The sequence below is a fragment of the Urocitellus parryii genome, chromosome 5 (assembly GCF_045843805.1).
Source record: "Urocitellus parryii isolate mUroPar1 chromosome 5, mUroPar1.hap1, whole genome shotgun sequence".
Classification (NCBI taxonomy): Eukaryota; Metazoa; Chordata; class Mammalia; order Rodentia; family Sciuridae; genus Urocitellus; species Urocitellus parryii.
The window spans coordinates 10,975,625-10,997,879 of NC_135535.1; the positions used below are offsets into that span (position 1 = coordinate 10,975,625).

Genomic DNA, 22,255 nt, shown 5'->3' on the forward strand with positions numbered 1-22,255 from the left:
AGTGACCCTGCTCTGGATGCTGGCTGGGCAGGTGTGCCTTTGTCCAAATGTGTAGAGTGCGTGACACCAAGAGTGCACCGGAGTGGAAATGAGGGGCTTTGGTGGCCGTGATGTATCTATCAAGGGAGTTCCACCCGTTGGAGCCAATGTCACACCACCCTGGGACGGACGGAGCCTCGTGCCCCGCCCCCAGTCTCACCTGTTGGAATCCTAAACCCAGGGCCATCGTCTGGGGAGACAAGGTGTTGGGGGTGACTAGGTCAGAGGACCCTGCCCTCGAGGTTGGGGTTAGGGCCCCTATGAAAGAAGAGACCCCAGAGAGACCCCGTGCACAGTGAGGGCACAGCAGGAAGGCACCTCGGGGGAAGCGGCCCTCACTGGGCACCAAGTCAGTGGCATCTGATCTTGGCCTTCAGCCTCCAGGACTGGGAGGAATAAACGTCTGTTGTGTATAAATCAGCCTGTGTGGGTCGTTTGTTTGTTTGTTTGTTTGTTTATTTTGGCAGCCCGGACAGACTTACACCACTGTGCAAGGATGTTGGTCACAGGGAAGGAAAGATGGGGCTGGGGGCTAGGTGGGAACCTGCGGACCTTGTTCTCGATTTGGCTGTGAACCTAAGACTACTCTAAAATGTGATCTGCTTTAAAAGTAGCATAAGCCTGGCACAGTGGCGCACACCTGTCATCCCAGCAGCTCAGGAGGCTGAGGCAGGAGGATGGCAAGTTCAAAGCCAGCCTCAGCAACTTAGTGAGACTCTGTCTTCTAATAAAAAAAAAAATGAAAAAAAAAAAAAGGTTTGGGAGCACCCAGTGGTTAAGCACCCTTGGGTCCAATCCCCCGTACCAAAATAAATAAATAAATAAATAAAATAAACAAACAAATAAATAAATAAAAATTTTAAAAGAGGGAGACTTAGCTCAGTAGTTAAGCACCTCTGGGTTTAATCCCTAGTACCAGGGGAAAAAATGTGGCATCGGAATACCAGACCCCCACACCTCCCCCAATTCTGGATGTGCTCAGAGGTTCTCCGCCTCCATAGTTACCAATCTGGTGAGTTAAATAAAAAAGGGTCTCATTTGAATTTGAATACGCCTAGTGACCAGTGAGGACAGCCCACCTCTGAGCTTGCTTTCTTGCCATCTGTGATATTTAGGGATCCTTCGAGTCATTGGGCCGTTTCCCCTGGGGGACACTTACTGGTGTGTGGGGACTCTTCGCTGTCACTGTGAGGCCTCTCTCTGCCATCTTCAGCCCCGAGTCAGCTGGGGCGTCCCAGCCTGAGCCCTCAACATGGGGTTTCCTCAAAGCCCCACACCAGAGCCCAGGGATGTCGCCCCTGCACCCGTGACTCCACCTTCCCAGAGGTGTCCAGCCTCTCTCCAGACCTCCAGCTGGTGGCCTCTGGCCATGTGGAGACACTGGACCCCGGATCATCCCACATCCACCTGTGGAGCTTTAGAGGAAAGGCCTCCCTCTCAAGGGCAGGCTCTGAGCCTGAGGGCCAAGGTTCGAATCCTGCCTCTGCTTCTGACCGGCTGGTTGACTGGTGGAAAGTTGCACAACCTCTCTGTGCCTTAGTTCCCTCCTACAAACAACCAGGATGAGGACAGCGTCTCCATCAGAGGATCATGAAGATTGAATGAGTTGGTCCCACAAATCACTGGAGCCGGGGTGTCCGGAGCAAGCTCTCAACCCGTCTCAGCTATTTTAGGAGTGACTCAGTCCCTTCCTTAGTTCGGCATTCTTGTGACTAGCGGCCACACGCAGGACGCCCAGGTCACTTTGAATTGATGTCAGCGAATGATGGCTTTCGGGTGTGTGCTCCTCCCCTCTCCTGGAGTTTGGCAGAAGCCCAGCTGCTCCCCACTCTGTCTGCCACCCTGCCACCCTGGATCTCGGCAGGTGCCCTGTCCCAACCACAGCCCTCCCTCAAACTGACCCTGCAGTCACGGCAGGGCCCAGGGACCAAGTGTCCTTCTGTCTTACAGAATCCGCCTCCTAGGATGCCCCTTTCCACCAAGGCGTGGACACAGGGTTGGGTTCAGTTTTACTTTATATTGTTATGGGCCAGGCTATATGGGCAAGGACCGGACTCCATTTCACCCCGAGACTCCACATCATGTAAGAAATGCTCCCCCCGTGGGAGAGCCCCACCTCTGTACCCATCAATCGTCACCGAGCATAACACACTGGGCAACTCAAATAGCAGCTCTTTTTTTTTTTTTTTTTTCTCCCGGTGCTGGGGATAGAACCCAGGGCCCTCTGCTTGCAAGGCAAGCACTCTGCCCACTGAGCTATATCCCCAGCCCCTCAAAACAGCAATTCTTATACCATGTAAAACTGTCCTCTTTGGTTTCCATTTTTCTTGGGCAATGCACCTTGTCAGAGATTGTCTAGACGTTAGTGACCCTTCCCTGACTGGCACTCAACTAGGGTCATTTTGACCTCTTCCCTTCTGCTTGCTTGCTGCTGTGCCAACCTGGAAAGTCCCGTGGAAAATACCAATGTGCCCATTGCGTTGTCTCCCTAACTGCCCAGTCCAGCTCCTGTCCCTGCTTGCTGGCAGCTGCGTCAACCTGGATGTGGTTTTTGCCTTTAAATATCCTAAAATGCCCAGGGTGAGGGCTGTTCCTTGCAGACAGTTATGGGTCCTGCAGGGGGCAGTCCCAGCTGGCGGCTAAATAAAGACTCTTCAGTCTGGACAAACCTGGGACTTGGTGTGTTTTCTGAGCGACCTGCCCCACAACAGCATTATAAATATTTTATTACAATGTTCTCCTCTTAACAATGTCCAGGCATTTGGGGATTTCTTTCTAATACATTCATTTTCTGAAGACTGTACGACTACAGAAGGCACCAACAGGCCCTGACGGATTTGAGGCTCGATGGCTGTTGACGTCGTTCACGATTCTCTTCAACCACAGCACAACTCTAAGGCAAGGGAACCGAGGGAGAAAGCAAACCGGCACCCGCCCCCATGGGCAAAACCTATCACAGAACCAGGCCATCAGGACGGTGGGGACCGTGGAGACAGCGAGGCTAGGACAGGAAGCCCAGAAAACACAAAGTCCATTCCAGAACTTTCTGCCTCACAAAGGTGCATTTCAGACACATGGACCACAAATGGACAATCCAAAGCAGCAAAGATGCCCGGCTCTGTGTTGGGGAAAACAGAGAGACACACCTGTCTCACGTGGGTGGGTTCCCAAATACTTAAAATTTTACATGAAATGCTTAAAACATAAAAAGAATTGGAAAAGATATAAAAGTCGGGCAAAGGCAGCTCTGCCGTGGACAAGGCCTTTGTCAACTTGGCACCAAAAAAGGAGAAGGAGTTGGCGTCCCCCAGACAAACAGAGGAGCAAACACGGAGTGCACCAAGTTGTCCCCCCACAAAGTTCAGGACGAACAACTAACGGGGTGGGGGTCGGGAGAGTCACTGGCACCATGGATGAAAGGCCATCCGAGAACAGCTTTTAAAACCCCATCAGACAAGGAGAGGATCCCACCTAACAAAAACCGTAAGGGGCTTAGCCCGCAAAAAATAGCCATGGACAAGATCCATCCAAAACCCTGTGCAAACTCGAGAGTGGTCAGGTAATGCCAACGAGGACCGTGTAATGCCATTATTATTCGTAGATCAGAGAAGCAAACATTTCATAGAACCATAACTCCCCAGGGTAAGGCCAGACGCGGAAGCCCCACTGTTTGGGGGTGGACAGTGGGAGCCAGAGTCAGGCGGTCTCCCTGGAGGGAGGGCAGCTGGCCTGGCCGGGCTGGAAGTCTTCTGGCTACCCTTTGATCATCTCCCCCTTTTCCCTCATGGAGCAGTTTCCCCAACTTTTCTACAGTTGTGGGTTCTGCAAGATGGGTTCCGGGCTCCCCTCCCCTCCCAGCCCCCATCTCTGTCCCTTCTATCTGGGTAGAACTGTGGCCACCACCTGGCCTTACCCAGATTTGTGAGTTCTCAACATGGCAAGGGCTTCTGGTCCCATGAGACCCCTACCCAGTCATCCCTGCCAGGACCAGCGGGGCTCCCCAGAAGCTCCCAGGCTCACATGCTCTTCCCCTGCATGCCCCCTCCACCACACCATGTTATTTGAGTGACAATTGAGATAGGTAGGGGACTATCTGCAGCTGCCAGGAGGACCGCATTCCTTGTGCCCTGCCAGGGTCTGACCCCCCAGGCCCCACCTGAAACCTTGTGCCACCTACAGTTGGCTCTGTGCATCTGCTGGGGACATGCAGCTAACATGTCCTTAGGCAAACTAGACAGGCTGCACTCAGAAGAAGCCCACTAGGACCCCTGGATCACGCCAAAACTGAATCAATAAAAAAAGAAGAGTTTAAAAAAAAAAAAAAACAAGAAATCTAAATTTTAAAAAAATGGGAGGGAGGTAGAGTTAGAACAGCCCAGAACCTCAAAATCAGTTACCTTGAAAGAAAAATGTGTGTGTGTGTGTGTGTGTGTGTGTGTGTGTGTGTGTGTGAGAGAGAGAGAGAGCGCGAGCGAGCGCGCGCAGGTGAGCGGTGGAGAAGGTGTCTGGGGAGGACTCGACGCTGGCCTGGGCATTCTCCAGGCCCCTCCATCTCAGCATGGAAGGCTCCCGGGCCTTGCAGGGATGACAAGGACGGGGCAGGGCTTGCGGGAGGTCTGCGGGCCTCAGCACACCTGCCCAGGCCTGCTGAGGTCCCATGGAAGCAGGGACAGGTAGTCCTGATGCTTCAGGGACTTGAAGAGCTGAATGGCTGGCACCTGGGGCTTGGGCTGCCGTGGGTCCCTGACCTCAGGACAGGGCTCGGGGCAGGAGGGCTTGCTCTGGGGTGAGAGAGGCCCAGGCCCAAGGCCAGGGAGAAAGCAATAGTCACCCTCCTGCTGCAGGACCAGGAGCCCCTCGGCAGGTGGGGACGCCAGGGCTACTTCCTCCCAGGGCTCCCCTGGGCTCAGGATGGGGGTGCTGGACACAGGAGAGGCAGCACTGCCCGTGGGGGGCTGGGGGCACTGGCCCATGGTTGGAGGGAGCTCCACATAGCCCTCGAACCCTGGCTTCCCGGGGTCTGGGGCTCCAAGGGGCCCATCTGGTGGCCTAGGACAGACACTGGGGTTCTGGACTAAGGGGGGGCTCAAAGGCGGAGCCGGAGAGACAGATGGGGTCCCCGTGGGCAGGGCAAGAGCCAGGTCTGCCGTGGTGACATAGGCAGAGGCCACACCAGCGTCCTCAGGGTCTCCAGAGCTCATGGGCAGCGCCGCTGGGCTGTGCTTTGGGTCCTGTTCACCCACCCCCAGCCCAGGGGCAGGAGGGGCAGGGTTGCCCCTGGACTCTAGGGAGGGGGTCTGCTGGGCTGCAGGGCTGGGCTGGCCCTGCCCGTCCACAGCCTGGCCCTGCCCCATCACCTGGGCCAGGGGGACCAGCTGCACCTGTCCCCCAGGGGGCAGGCACAGGTACTCCAGGGAGCCCGTGAGCGCTGGCTCCTGGCTCTGGGGAGGCGCCGGCTGGCCCTGGATGTCGGGCAGGGAGCGGCTGAGGGGTGGCCCCAGGTAGGGGCCATTGAAGTCGAAGCTGGGCAGCCGGTTCTCAGCCCTGCCTGGGGGGGCTGCTGGGCCTGGCTGGGCGCCGGGGGGCGTCTCCATGGGCAGCCCCGAGGCAGCCGGGGTTGTATCGGGCCCAGATGGTGGACGGCAGGGCACTTGAGGGTCCTCTATGGTGAGAGGTGACACCTCACAGTCTCCAAAATCCTTAGAGGGCACCCTGTGGGAGAACAGAGGCAGCCGTGGAGACAGCTGTGCAGACACAGCGCTCCTGCAGGAGGGGCAGGTGCCCGGGGGCAGGACATGACCCTCCACAGCCAGCACTGAGAGTACGGGGAGCAGGCCCCACCAAGGGACACTGGGGCGAGTGGATGTCACCAGGGATCACATGTCAATTCGTGATACTTAGTTCAAGGTTGTCCACAGAGGTGGCGGCCAGCACCCTGCTCCTGGCAAGCCACCAGGGCCAGGGCCAAGCTGCCTGCCCACGCCTTCTCCTTCCATAGTTCTAAGAGTGGTCCATCAACTCTGCCAGACAAAATGAGCAGCCAGCACAGGGCTGAGGCCTGTGGCTAATGTCCCTCAGCCACTCAGTGAACCCACTGACGTGTGGCACCTCCCTGGACAGGAGGGCAGGAGAGGTCATCGGCTCCAGGGCCCTGCCTCACTCCGGCCTCTAACCTGGCAGACAGGAAGTTCTGCCTGATGTCCACCTGGGTGCCTCCTGCTTCAGTGCAACTCACCTCTGTGGGTCCCTTCACAGTGAGCCCAGGACACCGCCTGAGACTCCTGACACACACTATGCACTGTCCCAACCGGATCCCCAGAATCCCAGGGCCCAGAGCCACCGCAGAGCCACACACTCACCTCTCCTGCTCAGGGAAGAGGCTGTCCCAGGGCCCCTGGGCAGGCGGGCTCCTGCTGGGGGCAGCCCACAGGCTGGGTGGGGGCCCAAGGCCTGCACCCCCGTTCTGGAAGGGAAAGGACAGGGTGCCTGTGGGTGGGGGCGGGGAAGGCGGGTGGGCTGCAGGACAGTGAGGGGGAGGGGCCTCGGTGAGCCCAGACCTGGGGGGACCTGCAGGTGGTCAGGACGCCCCTGCCCCCTGGCACCAGGAGAGGGCGGCCCAGGGGCTGTGAGTCCCCAGGTGCCCAGCTCCTGGGGACGGGGGCCTGTTCCCAGGCTCCTCTCACCTGGGCTTCCCCACACTCTCCTGTCCTCCCGCCCTCTGCACGAGGCCACACAGCAGAGCTGCTCTGTGACCTGACCACAGGACTCCTGGCCCCAGGCACCGTGTCCCCAGGTGGTCGTCCCCGGAGAAGCCCAGCTTCATGCCCCCCCCAGCACCCTCCCATGGGGCCTGTCTCCAGGGCAGGGCTGCTGTCCCTGCAGGTGCCCAGGGGCAGCTCCCTGCTGGCCAGGCCCTCCAGGTGCTCAGGCCTGGCCCACCCACACCCCCCATGGCCCCCCACAGGAGGGGAGGGAGGTGGCAGGACAGGGACAGGGGACACGCAGCAGAGGAAGCCCCTCCCAGCCAGACCTACCTGGAACAGGCGGCTCTTGCCAGGGCTGGGGATCTTCTCCTGCCACTTCCTGTTCAGCCTGCAACAGCCACCAGGAGGGGACCGTTGCCAGACCCCTCAGGCCAGTGGCCCCCGGGCCCAGGAACAGAGGGGACACTGAGGCTGGGGCGGGGGGATGGCAGAGCAGAAACCGCAGGGAGCCAGGCTGTGCCCTCGGTGGCCCTGGGTCCTGGTCACCCACCCCACAGGGAGGGCCCTCACCTGTACCCGTAGACGCCACAGAAGCGCAGTGCCAGGAGCAGGAGCAGGGTGACCACGACGAGGACGATGGGCAGCACCCACTTGGGCATCACTGCCGGCAGAGGGGGGGACGCTCAGGGGGGAGGGAAGGCTGCAGGCTCGGGAGGGACCGGTCACCCCAAGCCCTGCTGGTCAGGAGGGGCCGCGGGGGCTCCCTGCGTGGGTGGGTGGGGGAGGCCAGACCCCCAGGAAGAGGAGGCTGGGTGTGAGCCCCCGCCCTGCTCAGTGTCGGGGTGCCCAGGGTCTGGGGCCTTGCCCACACCAGGGCTGCTGGGGGGGCACTCCCTGGACTTGGACGTCCAGGTACCAGGAGATCTGAGAGGTGCAGAGGGGAGCGGGCAGCTGGCCGGGGGCAGCAAAGGCCCCGGAGACTCTGAGCTTCCTGTCAGGCCGTCCTGAGCCCTTCTCTCCCTGGGCCTCCTCCCTCCCCCAGGCCCCTGGGGCTTCTCCCTCCCCCTCCCCCAATGGGCTGACCCAGGAGGGGCAGGTGGGCCCTGGACATACTCCACTCTGTGGTCCAGGAGCAAGCCTCACTCCACTCGCTCCAGATGCCATTGTAGACTCCAGGGGTGGGCCTGACCCTCACCCTGGCCCAGTACTGGGTGGAGGGCTCCAGAGTGGGCAGGGCCATGCTGTGGGCGCTCTGCAGGGTCTCTCTCTTGCTGTCCTGTGGGGGCAGGTGGCTGAGGTAGAGGTGCTGCCCATGGGGGCCACAGCAGCACACCCCTCCCGCCCCAGCCTGGCCCCCTTCCTCCCCAGCCTGGCCCCCTCCCTCCCCTTGGTCTCATGGAGCCCTGCACGGCCTCCTGACCCCCGGACCCTGCTCCAGTGTCCACTGGAGCACAGCGGTCCACCAGGGCCGGGACCCTGCTCTGAGCCCCGGGGGAGCACCAGGCCCAGGCCCTGGGGACCTCCTGGCCCACCCCCTGGAGACGCCCAGCCCACAGGTGGTCATGATGGCTGCTCCAGGAACACAGTGCAGTGGCCAGTCTAGCCCTGAGGTGGGCATCAGGAGTCTGGAACCTTCTCCTGGCTCCACCGTCCCAGCGTCTCGGCCTGCCCTGGGGGTCTCAGCCCCGCTGTATCCCAGCCGGATCTCAGGGGACCTTGCCCCTCACCTCTGAGCCTCAGCTCCTTCACCTGCTGACCACACAGGGGCACGGCCCCCACAGCCCAGTAGTGACCTCTTCCTGGTCCCCTGCTGGGCCCAGGTGCCTGCTGAGCTCCTTGGGATGCTCTTCCCTCTGCTGCCGCCCCATGAATCCGTCCCCTGGCGCAGGCTCACCCCCCAGTCCTCTGCGTCCCTGCGGTACTGGACCTCGAAGGTCTGGCCGAGGTGTGTGTAGTACATCTTCTCCACTTGCCATCGCAGGCTGTAGCTGTCTCTGTCTTTGGTCACTTTGAGGGTTGGGCGCTCCATCTGGACTGGGGGAGGGAGACTTTTAGGGGTGGCCGTGACCCGGCCCCTCAGCAGAACATTCCCGTGGCTCAGGATGGCCATCCTGCAGGTTGTCCTCCCCAGCCGAGGCCCCAGGTCCCAGCCACGGGGGCCTTTGTGTAGCCTCGTGTCACCATTCCCCTGGGGATGCCCAGCCTGACTCCCGGTGTGCAGAGGCCCAAGCCTGGCCTCCTCCCCAAGCTCAGCATGACCACATGGCCACCTGGGTCAGCTCCGGCCTGGCCTGGTGCCCCAGCCACGTACCTGCTCACATGAAGGGAGTTGCCCACGACGGGCAGCTCTGCAGTGGAGCGGCAGAGATGAGACCTGACATGTGACGCACAGTCCTTGGCCCCCTGTCCCCACGCTGCTCCAGAGCTCTCAGAGCTGCTCTGAGACCTGCTCTACTCTGGGCTCCGGTCCCTTGCACCCCAGAGGGTAGGGACATGTCTGAAGCGAGCAGCGGCTCACAAGCTCTCCCCTGCAGAGTCTGCCCACAGTAGCTGCAAGGACCTTGGGTGACATCTAGGGGACCCTGTCTCCAACCACATTGTGGCTAAACAGAAATGTGAAGCCCATTTGGGACAGCACCTCCCACGGCCAGGAGACCACAAGTTGGGAAACTCAAAGGACAGAGAAAGCAGAAACTCCGTGTTGACTCAGAAGTTCTATGTTTCAGCCTCAAATTGCCTCCTGCTAGCTGTGAGACGTCAAGTAAGTTACTCGACCTCTCTGAACTTCAGTCTATCAATCAGAAAGAAAGACAAATAGAGAATGCTCATCACCTGATGACTCTGGGCGGCTTTTACAAAAACAACGTGAAGGTCTCCATGTCGCTAAATTACCCCACGGACCAAGGGCGCTCTAAGTCCTTTATATATTTTGTGCACTGGAACCATAGGAGTCCCTTGGTGCAGGGGCAACCCCCAGAGAACAGGTGGTGGATTTAAACCCAGGTGACAAAGACAAACTAGCTACTGCCTTTGTCAGGCCTGAAGAGCAGATGGAAAGCCAGGCCCAACGGCACAGGCCTGCAGTCCTAGTGACCCGGGAGGCTGAAGAAGGAGGATCACAGGTTCAAGGCCAGCCTCAGAAAGCAACTTAGAAAGACCCTGTCCCAAAGAACACCAAGGGCCGGGGGGTGGCCCCTGGGTTCAACCCAGGTCACAAATATAAAAAGTAAGACATAGCCGAATCGGGCCATCATGGGGGTCCCGGCTACGTCACAGAAATGAGGGACATCCACCTGCCAGATCCCAGTCCTTCTGCACAACCTCGAACCCCCAATGGAAACGGAAATCACAGACCACGATTCAGAGGAGAACTGGAAATGAGTCAGGTCAGAACTCCAATCCGGGTCTGGAAGGGGGATTTGGGGTGGGGAGCAGAGGGGGTCTGAGGGGGCCAGGAGAGGAGAGAGCCGGGCACCAGGGGCCTGGCTGACAGAGCAGAGCACTTTTGGTCGCTGGACCCCATTCCCTCTCAAGGGAGAACAGCAGGCCTGGGCAGGGGTACCGTGCACGTGCCCAGGGGTCACAGTGGGGTGACTGCATCATGGGGAGGACCAGCCGGCAGGCACCCCACGAGCCGGGGCCAACTCACTGTTGTCCGAGCTCTTGATGAACCTCCCCTCGCTCCGCGGACGGACAGAGACGACGTACAGGCCGTGGGCCCCGGGGTCGGGCACCGGGATCTGGCACCGGAGCCGGGTGTACAAGCCGCTGAGCTCCTCCTTCAGCACCGGGGCACATTCCTCCTCCCTGAGGGCAGGGACAGGGAGGGACACAGGGGGACCACGGGACAGCTGAGACCTGGGCTGAGTCCCAGCATCCACCATGCCCAGGGACAGGAGGAGGCCTGGCCAGGGCAAGACCAGAGCAGGGAAGGACGGAGAGGGGACGGACACTCACTGTGCCTCTGGGCTGGACGCGTAGAAGAGGCCGAAAGAGACGGAGCTGGTCACGGGGGAGCTGACCTCCCAGGAGCAGCCCAGGGTGTGGGCCCCGTCGAAGACACACTGCAGGTTCCGGGGCTGGGCCTCGTCCCCTGGAGGGACACACCCCTCGGTCACTGCCCCTCCTCCCTCCAGAGCTCTGGGGATACCAGGTGACAGAGCACAAGGGACCCCAGGCTTTGGGGCAGCAAGCGCGGGCTTCAGCCCTGGCCTGCAGCTGCCAGGTGCCCACAGTCCAGAGGCCATGGGATGTCCACCCATCCCTGAGGCAGGGACGGGCTCCAAGCCTCCTCGTGTGGGGACTGGACACAGAGACGGGACCAGCCCTGCACGTGGTGCTCATTCACACACAGCGACCAGCAAGGCTGCTGTGACCATGACGTCGTGGATGTCACAGAGAGTGCAGGACACGGAGCCCCAGGGGCCATGACGGCCTGGCAGCTGCCCGAGCACATGGGTTGGCCCTGGAGGCACAGGACACGCAGCCTCAGGTGTCCACAAGGCCTCGAGTGGACTCCTGGGCCCCGACTGCCCGGGAGACCCGTCCTAGAAGGACACCTCCCGCGTGGGCCCCAGTACCTGGCTGCGAGTCCCAGAGGATCTCGGGGCTCCAGCGGCTGGGCCGTCCCGAGAAGCGCGAGCTGGGGGCCAGCCGTGTCCGCACTCGGGCCACGAAGGTGCTGCCGGGCACGAGGAGCTCTGCGCCCAGGACGGCCGGGGAGGACCTGGAGTAGAGGCTGGTGGCCTCCTGAGGGAGAGAGGGCGCTGCAGGAAGGGCCAGCCTGGCGCCCCCCACACAGGCAGAGCTGACCCCATCCTACCTCCCAGGAGTCGCTAAGCCGCCTGTAGACCACCTCGAACTCCAGGTCCCCCTGCGACAGCCAGGGTGTCTGGGGATCCCCGAGGGCCACACTCCAGGTCAGCAGGAAATGGCCCCCAGTCTTGCTGATCTGGGGGTCCTTGGGCGGGGGCGGCTGGACTGCAGGGAGGGAGCAGAGGGCACGTGAGGGCCACGGGGGCCACCAGGGACGGGTCCCAGCCCAGAGTGGCCCAGCAGCACGGTGACCGTGGGCAGGAGCCCTGGCCCTGTGGCCTTCCTCTGCAGAAACGTGGGGTGCAGTGAGCCATCTGGGTCCAGGGCCGGCTGCCGTGCCCAGGGAGCCATCTCCAGGGCCCAGCGGTCTGTCGGGGCCTCCTGGGTGACCAGAGGCTCCTGAGAGCCCCGGCTGCTGGTCCCCCGACTGGGAGGCTCACTGCTGGGAGGTGACTTTCAAATACCAAACCTCGTGAAGGTACGTGAGGTGTCCCATGTGGACGGGGACCTGGTCTGAGCTGGGGCCTCGGAGCAGTCACCAACCCAGAATGGCAGGGCACAGCACAGAACCAGCCTGTGCCCAGCCCCAGCCAGGACGGGCACCCATGATGGAGGGCTGCACTCCCCGCCCAGAGGCTGACGGGGAGTGGGGACCCGCCCAGGGATCAGCCTGGGGACCAGTTAGTCTCCTGGTCACCCCACCTCAGCCATGTTCCCCCTCCTGGTCCCTCCGCAGCGACAGAGGACGTGAAGTGTCCAAGGTCTGCCCCGGGGAGCCTCTGAGAGGCCAGGTGCCCCCCTGTGCCCTCCCAGCCCCTGGAGCCTCCCCGATCGGAGCCAGCGAGCTTCAGGCTGGAGTGAGGTCCCTGGGGGCTGGACATCGTGGCCACCTGTTTCCAAAGCCCCTGCACCTCTCCTGCTCGCGAGGCGAACCCGGCCTCTGCGCGACACCAGCCTCACTTTGCCTCGTCTTGGCACCGACTCCCTGGAGCCACGGGTCTGAAGAGCCGCCCGCGTGTCCCTCAAGTGCCCAGCAGACACGGCCTCACTGTGCAGAGCAGCCGCCTGCCCCCAAGCCAGAGGGCGGCGTGAGCCCCACAGACCACAGCGTGGCCCCAGGACCCCGGAAGGGCTCAGGGGACCACCCGGGTCTGCGTGGAGGAAGCCCAGGGAAAGTGGACCGTCCCTGTCAGTGGTGACTCTGGCGCTGCCCGGCCCTCAGGGGCCTCCCCCCAGCCAGGGCTGCTGTAGAGATGGGGCGGTGACGAGGACAGAGGGTCCTGCCAGCGAGGAGCTTCCTGTGAAGCCCAGGAGGGGCTCTGCCTGGAGGGAAGCCCTCGGGCGGGAGCCAGGGGCCTGCAGGTGGCAGGGGCAGCAGGCAGGGAGCGTGGGCAGCGTCCTCACGGGGCACCTGCCCTGATGCCTGCCCTGTGAGGACACCATCTCCTGTCCCCCCAGGACAGTGTCCAGCCCATGGAGATTCCCTCCCTGGCCACCTCCTGTAGCCTGGCCACCCTGGTGCCCCTGTGTGGACGGGGCCAGCCCCTCACCGTGCTGGGCCAGTGGCACGGAGAGCTGGCTGCCCAGCGGCCGGTCTGGTTGGAAGAAGTAGTAGTCGTGGTCCGCGAGGGCGAATTCCTGGTAGGGAATGAGGCACTTTCTGTGCACACACCGGGGAGCTGGGCAGTCCCCCGAGGATGGGTCCTTATTGATCTCACAGGACACTGGCTGTGCACGGTCCCTGTTAGGAGAGGACAGGGTCAGCTAACATGCACTAGAGTCCTCCATTCATCAAATGGATAAGGAAAATGTGGAACATATACACAATGGAATATTATTCAGCCATAAAGAAGAATGAGATTATGGCATTTGCTGGTCAACGGAGGAACTGGAGAGTATCATGCTAAGTGAAATAAGCCAATCCCCAAAAACCAAAGGCCGAAGGTTCTCTCTGACGTGTGGCTGCTGACTCACATGAAGGTCTGGTAGGGGGCATAGAAGTACTTTGGATGAGACAAAGGGGAAGGAAGGGAAGGGAGAGGGGATGGGAGAGACAGTGGGGTGAACCGGACACCACCTTCCTACATTCCTCTGTGAGTACGTGGCCAGCAAAAGGCCACATCGTGTATAGCCACAGCCATGGGAGGTCATAGGCATGGATGGACATGTCGACACCCACTCTAGTGCCACCCAAAACAAGAACAAATAAAAAAGCCTCATCCGTTGGTCAGGTGTCACGGAGTGGCTGCCCTGTGCCGGGGTCGTCCAGGGCCAGGCTGTCAGTGAAGACCCCAGGTCCTGCCTGCCCACGGCTGCCCTGGGGGCGGGGGCACAGGCTAGGCCACTGTTGGCACAGCAGTAGGGACAACTTCACGTGGACAGCAAGAGCAGGGACAAGAGGTGTAGGAGCTTCTGGGGTGGGGGCTGCAGTTCAAAGAAGGAGGGGACAGGTGACATGGGGTGGAGCCTCCTAAGGAGGTGGCCGGGAGAGCAGGCAAGTCCAGGATGGGGGGTTCCCGGCAGAGAGGGCAGGGCCCGGCCTGCAGTGCTGCCCGCTGGTGTCTAACAGTGCAGGGGCAGGTGGCCTGGGCTGCAGACTGCCCGGTGACCCGACCACACAGTGCTCACAAGAGGCCCGGGCGGTCAGGACGATGAGGGACCGGCCCCCTGTAAGGAGTGGAGTAGGGGAATGGGACCAGGCCAGCCCACCTGGGCCCTCTGCTTCCCCGGCTGAGAGTTGACTGAAGTTCACTCATTATTGAGTTCGTGAGGCTGAGTGAAAGACCGCGCGTCCCCACCAGCTTGGCTGCAGACGGGACTGTGACCAAAGCTACCGAACGCGTTAAAACCCTTCTCCCCCCGAGGCTGCCCTCTGCTCCTCCTCTGATGGAACTTTTCCTGGGAAAAGAAACTAAAAAGACACGAGTCGCGAGCTTCCCCATCGGCAGCCAGGAAGGACCCAGGACATGCAGTGACCCTCAGGTGACAGCAGCCTGTGTGTCGGGAAGGCGGAGCAGCCTGGAACCTAAGACCACACAGGGCCCCGACCCCAGGGCAACACTGCCCCCCAGTCCCCGCGGGAGCCTTGACATGGCCCCCGCCGGTGGCGATGGTCTCTCTTGGCCGCGGCCGCCCGTCCTCCGGGTCCTCAGTATCCCTTTTCCCTGCTCCCACTAGCTCCTGCGCATGAGCCGCGGCCGTGAGCGAAGCCGACCTGGGCCTGGCCGTGTGGGGAGTTTGGTTTCCCTGTGGGTCGGGCGGCTGTTTGGAGCAGGCTGTGACGGGGACCTCGGGGCTGGCTGTGGATGGGGCAGGCTGGGGCCACCCAGCGGCTCCTGGACCGTCCCCGTGATAAGAAGTGGTTTGGACGGGGAGGAGGGGTGGGCAGGCCAGAATCAAGTGCTGAGTGGAGGACAGTTTGACAGCATCTGCAGAGGGGTCAGGTGCCCGTGGGGGGGGGAGGGCAGATCCTAAACCAGACCAAGCCTCCCCTTGCTCAGGGTGGCCGCCGGCCCCACTCAGGAGACGAGGGAGAGGGGCAGGAGCACCTTAGGGACATCTGGAGTCAGAGGCACCTACTCCATGTGACAATGTGGAGAGGCAGGTGGCGGCCGTTAGCGAGGCCTGGGCGAGAGACTTCCACCTGAGAGGCGCTGCCCGCGGCCCAGGCCAGAGCTAAAGCCTGGCTCCAGACATAAGAGAGGAGGCCCAGGCCCCGCCAGGCCCAGGCCAGCGAGGCCCAGCTCAGCCTTTACCTTGAGATAAAAAATAAATCAATAAAGGAAGTAGAGGAAGAGACCAACAGGGTGCATGGGGACATGAGGGGTCTGGGTGACACGGCACGAAGTCAGGTGCCAGAAGAGTGACAAGGACACGGTGGTCATCCAGAAGAGGTGCGTCCCAGAGCCAGACAGGGAGAGGGCTGGGACTTCCCTAGCTCTGGAGGTACTGCTCACTGCAGGTGGCAGGGTGGGGACAGTAGGACCTGGGAAGGGGACTCATGGAGGAAGGACCAGTAACTTAGAGGAGAGCCACTGGGAGGGACAGAGGGAGGGGCTGGGGCTGCGGGGACGGGGACGCAGGGCCAGGAGCTCCAGGGCTGCCGTCACTGCTGGAGTCTGGAGCCTGGCATCGGGCCACACTTACAAGGTGATGGGGATGAGCCTGGGGGAGGGCACCACCGATGGCACAGGGGGTGGGGACGGTGGTGACAGCCACGTCCTTGAGCAGTGAGACCTGAAGACCCAGGTCAGGGCTCAGAGTGGCTGGGACATGACTCCCTGCAGGGCCGGGGACACTGACCAGGCCAGGTCCAGGGAGGTGGCAGGTGGGGGGAGCGGGGGTGGGCTCCCCTTCCAGGCTTCTGCTGTCTCGGGGAGGGGGAGGGAGGGTGGCCCTGGGGGACAGGGGAAGGCGCATGGAGGGCTCAGGACAGCAGCAGGGAACCCTGGAGGGGAGGTGTGGGGTGTGGAGAGATGGCCCAGGAGCAGCCTCCAGAGGCCACCCTGCTCCTTGGGACTCGCCCTTGACTGTGTCATTTGTGGTGATTCAGATCCCCAACAGGCCAGAGTGACCACCCCCAGTGGCCTGTGCACAGCAGCCGTGGGACAGGGGCGGGGGACCCCTCAGGGGGCGGTGGTGGGGCTGGGGACACTGCGTCTGTGCTGCCGCCTGTCCTGACCACCTGTGGCCAGCCGGGGCCTCCCCTCCCTGGGCTCCGTCTCCTCCTCTGTGAACTGGGCCTGGTGTCCTTGCCCCGTCCACCTCCAGGAAGGAGGAACTAAGTCAGTGGTCACCATCACCTCCACCGCCCATTAGCCTGGAAGGCTGTCTGTCCCCAGGACCCCAACATCGACACCAGCGCTGGGCCTGGGGGGTCCTGGGCCACCCTCCTCCATTGTCCTGTGAGTGGTCCAACCCGATGCTGGCCGACACGCCCCTCTCCACTCCACAGCACGGGGGACAGGCACAGGGACAGGGCAGGTGCCACCTGTGTCCCGGCTCCCAGGGCCACTCACCCATTCACCCTGCGATGGAGGGTCAGGTTGAGCAGCTGCAGGGCGTCCTGCGTGTCCGCCCACCTGCAGACGATGCGGCTGGTGTAGTTGTTGTAGCAGCGCAGCGTCTTCAGCGGGATGGTTTCTGGTGGGCAGAGCAGGAGGGTCACTCCTGTCCCCTCAGTGTCCCTTGTCACCACCCCAGCTCCTCGGGGATGTGCAGCCCTGGGGAGGGGTCTCCTGCCTTCCTGCAGAGGCCCTGGGCCTGTGTGGGCTGGGGGCTCTGAGGTGGGGACAGTCCCCTCCTGACAGAAGCACAGAGGAGCTGGTTCTCAGCACCTCAGGGCCCTGCCTGGTGCTGCTCCAGGTCCCCCAGGACAGGGACCTGCCTAAGGCACAGGTTCTGTCCCCAACCCCATGTGCACCAGGGAGGAGAGGCGGGGCCCAGGCCCCAGACACCACAGGCACTGCCCGGCCCTGGGCCCTGCTCCCTGCCCTCAGCCTGCCAGGCTGGGTGTGGAGGGGACATGGCTCCTGGGGTCACCAGAGAAGTCAAGTTCTCCGGGGGCTGAAGTGGGAGAGAACCCAGGACCCGAGGTGGGACCCTGAGGCCACCAGAGGATGGAGGGTCTGTGAGGAGGGAGGGCAGAGGGGCTGGGCCCACCTGGAGGCAGGGCCTCGGGGCCACGCTGAGAAACGTGGGCAGAGAAGGGACCAGGCCTCAGGAGGCCAGGAAAGGGGGGACGGGGACATGGGGACAGGGGCAGTGCCCAGGGAGGAGGAAGCAGACGGGCAGAAGAAATGAGGGAAGCCCAGGGAGGACGGCTGGAGCCTGGCTCTGGGGGCTTGTGGGGTCCAGTGGGGGAGGCCCCCTCAGGGCCCAGCAGTGAGGGGGAGGGGAGAGGGAGGGAGCCGTCTGACTCACCTTCTGCCCCTGTCACCCACTGGCCCCAGAGAGCCTGCAGGGCCAGGAGGAGCAGCCCCCAGGTCAGCGCCATCTCCCGGTCAGCCCTGAGCCTGCATGTGGCTGTGCAGATGAGCCCTGCCTGTGGGCAGAGGGCGGGTCCTCATGGTCCCAGAAGTCTCTACTCCTGTCCTTCCGGGCTCTGGGCCCAATCCATGTCACCGGCTCCTGTGATTCGTCTCTCCAAGACTTGGCTCCTCTGCGCCTACACAAAGATGTGTCTGCTGGGAGCTGCCCAGGGCCCGGCCCCTGTCCCCAGGGGAGAGCCCAGGCCCCCGTGTTGTGCCCTGAGTCAAGCCCTTCCCTGGAACCTCAGGGGCCTTGGGGCCACGGTGGGGCTCAGAGGCTTATGAGACCGTGGTCCCCTGGTACCAATGTGCAGTCACCTGAGTTGAGGGCACCTGAGAGAGAGGCCGGGGGTTTGCTCTGAACCGGCTCCCCCCGGCCTTCCAAGCCCAGCTGCTCGGGAGTCAGGGTTTGGATGCTGGGTGTCACCCCAAGGTGTGAGCTCTCTGTGTGCCCCCCGCCCGGCTCCGTTTACCAGCATCTGTCCCACAGGCGTCTGCCTCCAGTTCTCCTTTCCCTGAAGAGGCTGGGGATTTCCTCATTTCATTACCTCCCCAGCCCTGGGAAGTACCCGAGCAGAGCCCCGTCAGGGTGGCTCCCTCCTCTGCGAAGCTGTCTGAAACCTCTCTCAGATGCACGTACCACGCCGCCGGGCTGCCTGCCTGCCTGCCTGCCTGTCTGTGTGCCTGTCCCTCTGTCTGTCTACTTGCCTACCTGCCTGCCAGTGGCCATCACAGGGTCAAACTGTGTTTTCCCTCTCTGATAGAGGAAGAATCAGTAAACAATGCGAAGGGGTGACTATTCAATTAAAAACCTGCTAGGATAATTGAACAGCCAGTCAAAATCTCCACCTCACACCACTCCCCAAACGGAGGTCAACCAAAAATTCAAATGCAAAAAGGCGAATCCCATTAAACTTCCAACTGTAGTCGTGAACCTTTGACCTATTTAAACTTAAAAGCAATCGAAGGAATCAGAGAGACAGAGACTGACCAGAGACAGTTTGGTTTGCAAAGGAAACCTTCTGTGTTTTATAAAAACTAACAGAATCATAAAGCAAAGCCCAAAATGCACACACACACAATGTCTGCACCCATATCCTAATCTGTCAGGGCTGCAGACTAGGCAGTTCATAAACAGCAGATGTTTGTTTCTCTTTTTCTGGGAGCCAAAGTCCACCATCAAAGTGCTGACCGATTTGGTATCTGGTGCGGGCTGCTTCCTTGTGGACTCCTCACCATAATCTCATGGGGTGCAGGGGGCGCGGTGAGCTCTCTGGCCACTACTCTAGGACCCTGATCTCTTTCAGGGGCTCCACCTCCCACGGTTCGACCTATGAGTTTTGGGGGAACACAAACATACAGATCATAGCAACCCAAACGAGAGAAAACAGGTGGCTGTCTCCTACTGGAAAGATCAAGATGAACCGAGGTCTTTAAAGACTGCAAATGAACACTCCCGCGTGCCCAGAGAGCTCTCCTTGTGCCTTGTGTTTGCTTGTGTTTACCATTAGCCAGGCACTGTCGGCAGGTGTGAATGCATCTGTGGGCTACAGTTAGGATCCTCACTTTGCGGATGAGGGAAGCCGGGTAGGGGGTCCACACTGCGGGGGTCCACGCTGGTACAGGACAGGCGGGCTCAGGACTTTGCAGTCTTAGGCACTACGTCGTCAAGAGGAGGTTGTGATTCCCAATCGCCAGTGTCAGACGGGTCCTCTCTGACCTAGACCAACTTGACAGACATCTCTACGGACCTCACAGACCAAAAGACAGGAAAACTTTGAGACCTGTAAATCGGCATCCTCAGGGAGACAGGAGACATCAGAGCTATTAAAAACCCAGACTTATGTGCAAAAAATAGAACACGGAGTTCCTGGAGTGTGAAGATAGAGATCTGTAATTTAAGGATCGATAACAAGCCAAATCCCAGAGCGAACCCCACAGACGGTCGCCTTGCAGAGACAGAAGTTTAAAGATAGAGCACATGGCCCGGGGGCGAGTGGGAGGCTTTATAGACATTGAGACCTGAAATCAGGATCCAGGAATTCCAACCTCCAGAGGCAGAGGCAGAGAGAATCGGCACACATGGAGGACAGTGCCGGTGCCTGGCTGTCCCCTTTCTCCTGGAAACAGAAACCCCAGCTGGGCTTATTATTGCTGCACACAGTAAAGTTATATTTTTTATCCTTTCCTGCCATAAGGCATGGACAGGTGACTACATGTTGTCCAAGGAGCTGGGAGTAGAAGCTCTTTGTGTGTCTTTCAGAACTGAATGCTTAAAGGACTCAGGTGGGAAGGGGTCCGTTGTTGTTCTTCTGCCTGTCCTCCTTCCTCCAAGCCTGCACTTCAGAAGTGATGGTTGGAACTCCAGCAGCCATTTGGACCATGAGGTTACCTTGGGGATGGGAGCCATATGCAAGGACCAGGCAAGAGAGACAGAGGAGCCTGGATTCCTCTTGTTGCTTTGGAGCAACTGTATCAGCCTGAGATGACCCACCACTGGACATTAGGGGGAAATGAACTTCTATGTTGCTGAGCCACTGTGTTTGGGGAACTTTTCACTTGCAACCCCTCAGATACAGTTGCCAGCTTTCCCAGGTCTTTAAAGGAGACAACAGTCTGCTAAGCAAAGAACAAGATGACTTTGATTTGTTTTTTTTTTTTTTTTAACACAACAAGGAAGACTTTATTTATAGGGGGAGTTTGTAATAAAAGAGGTGAGGCTCAACCCCAGGTTCCTTTCTACCAGTGCCATACCCAGTCACAAGCAGATTGAACTTTCCCATCTTCCCAGAATAAAAGGGCAATCCTGCGAAGACTTCCACAGGGAAGTGAACAAGCAGGTTACTTTCACTGGGACAAAGGTCAGGCTAGCAAGAGATTTCTCACAAGCAGCCCTGAACCCTAAACAGAGTGCCGCCTTGAAAAGTCCCCAGAAAAAGTCGTATAAACAAGAATCACAAGAGGCAAAAATATTTCTTTTTTTTTTCTTTTTGACATTCAAAGGCAGCAAAATTTTGGGTCTCTTAAAGGTAAGGAAAAAAAATTTCAGATCTTTTCTTTAAAAGTATTAATCTAGGATATATTTCAGGAAAGAAAAATTAGAAAGATCACACGCATTGCTGGAAAAAGAAACCAAAAAGACTTAAAGTTGAAGGAAGAAAAATTGTCAACGGCACAAGGTAAAAAGAAGCAAATGCAGGAAAACGATATTGAACCAAAACCCAGGGGACTTTGTCGTGGAAGTTGGGGGTGAGGTCGGGGTGGAGGGGAACTGAAAACGCCGTCCGGATCTTGCCTGGTGCTGGAGGGGCACACGTGTGCTCATTAACCCCAGATGCTGGTGCAAAATTTAAACTCAGTGTTGGTGTCAGTCCTATTAAGTGTAAGCCAGTGTGGCCGCGAACACCTGTAGTCCCAGCTGCTTGGGAGGCCGAGATGGGAGGCTGCTTCAGCCCGAGAACAGGAGACCCATCTCAAATAAATAAGGGGTGTGCATAGGGCCAAGCAGATGACCGAGAAGAGGTGGAAGAAGAAAAGAGAAAACCTAAACCCCTTACTCAAAATCCAACCTGCACATCAGAGTTCCTCAACTCATGAAGAGATTATTTGGTTAGGAATAAAAACAGAAATAAAGAAGCAAAAGACGAATTCACCCCAGACCAAGCAGCTTCACGGGACCACGTCACAAGGTTTCTTAAGGAAGGGTACATGGTGGCCAAGTGGGACAAGGGGACCCAGTGGTGAGACCCAGAGAAGTGGACGAAGGAGACACAGAAGATGCCCCCCAATACTTGCTAAGGCACAAATCATCCCCGAACAAACAAGCAAACTCACCCGGGAAAGCTGGGGGGTGCTCGGTGATCCGGAATGTGCCAGAAACCCCGTCCACGTCAGGGGAACCCTAGTGCTCTCCCCGGAAGGCGCCCACGGAGGGGACTCCTCGTCCACCTGCCGGGGTCATTCCTGCCCCCAGTGATCCCTAACTTCAATGTGATCCCAATGAAGGCTCCAAGAGGATTCCTAACAGACTGGACCAGCCGATTCTAACTTGAAGTTTGCTCCGTTTGCCAGAAAAATAATCAGGAACGGAACCGTCGGACCAGAAACAGGAAAATCACCACGTGCGTGGAGGACGCTAGGAAGTCACACCTGGCACTGAGCGACAGAGGGACCTCACACTGACTAAGATTCCCAGATAACTAGACCAAAGCTGCTTTCAAAGTTAGATCATCACCTTACAGATGACCCATCCCTCCAAATACCAGGTGGATTAAAGATCTAAAATGGCAAAACCAAAATAAACCAAATGAAATAAAATACAGTTTAAAATAAAAGTGAGCTGGGCACAAAGTCACACATGGGGTCCCAGCAGCTCAGGAGGCTGAGGCAGGAGGATTGCGAGGTCAAAGCCAGCCTCAGCAACTCAGTGAGACCCTGTCTCTAAATAAAACATGAAAAAGGGTCTGGGAGTGTGGCTCAGTGGGTAAGTGCTGGAACCAGTACCTCAGTCAGTTAATTAAGTTATCAGGCATCTTTCTTTAATATCTGGGGTTGTACAAGACAAAACCAGAAATCAGAAGGTCAAAAATAATAATCATGACAGAGTGGACTTATGAATTCATAAACAGAGCATTTTTATACCACCCGAGACGTCTTGAATGCGGCAAT

The 22,255-nt window shown here is 59.5% G+C and overlaps 1 protein-coding gene across 1 annotated transcript; it reads right to left on the minus strand.

Annotated features, from left to right (window-relative positions):
* Window positions 1-4,399: 4,399 nt before the first annotated feature.
* LOC113197728 (cytokine receptor common subunit beta-like) lies at window positions 4,400-19,180 on the minus strand. Its single transcript, XM_077798823.1, has 14 exons — window positions 19,093-19,180; window positions 17,481-17,724; window positions 16,577-16,700; window positions 13,109-13,299; window positions 11,566-11,723; window positions 11,324-11,492; window positions 10,701-10,836; window positions 10,393-10,550; window positions 8,638-8,777; window positions 7,857-8,019; window positions 7,314-7,404; window positions 7,074-7,131; window positions 6,399-6,502; window positions 4,400-5,751 (listed from the first exon to the last, which is right to left on the minus strand). Exons 2-14 carry the CDS (start codon window positions 17,551-17,553, stop codon window positions 4,665-4,667), a joined length of 2,652 nt encoding a protein of 883 aa, XP_077654949.1. The 5' UTR covers window positions 17,554-17,724; window positions 19,093-19,180; the 3' UTR covers window positions 4,400-4,664.
* Between the last annotated feature and the right edge of the window lie 3,075 nt (window positions 19,181-22,255).

Bases quoted from the DNA above. Each gene is read 5' to 3' on its own strand.
- LOC113197728 (XM_077798823.1), bottom strand. From the start codon at position 17,553: ATGGCGCTGACCTGGGGGCTGCTCCTCCTGGCCCTGCAGGCTCTCTGG. The intron at 11,724-13,108 runs GTGAGGGGCTGG...CCCTCCCTGCAG, and splicing joins CGTGCCACTGGCCCAGCACG to TCCAGCCGCCCCCGCCCAAG. The intron at 6,503-7,073 runs GTAGGTCTGGCT...TTTCCCTTCCAG, and splicing joins GCAAGAGCCGCCTGTTCCAG to AACGGGGGTGCAGGCCTTGG.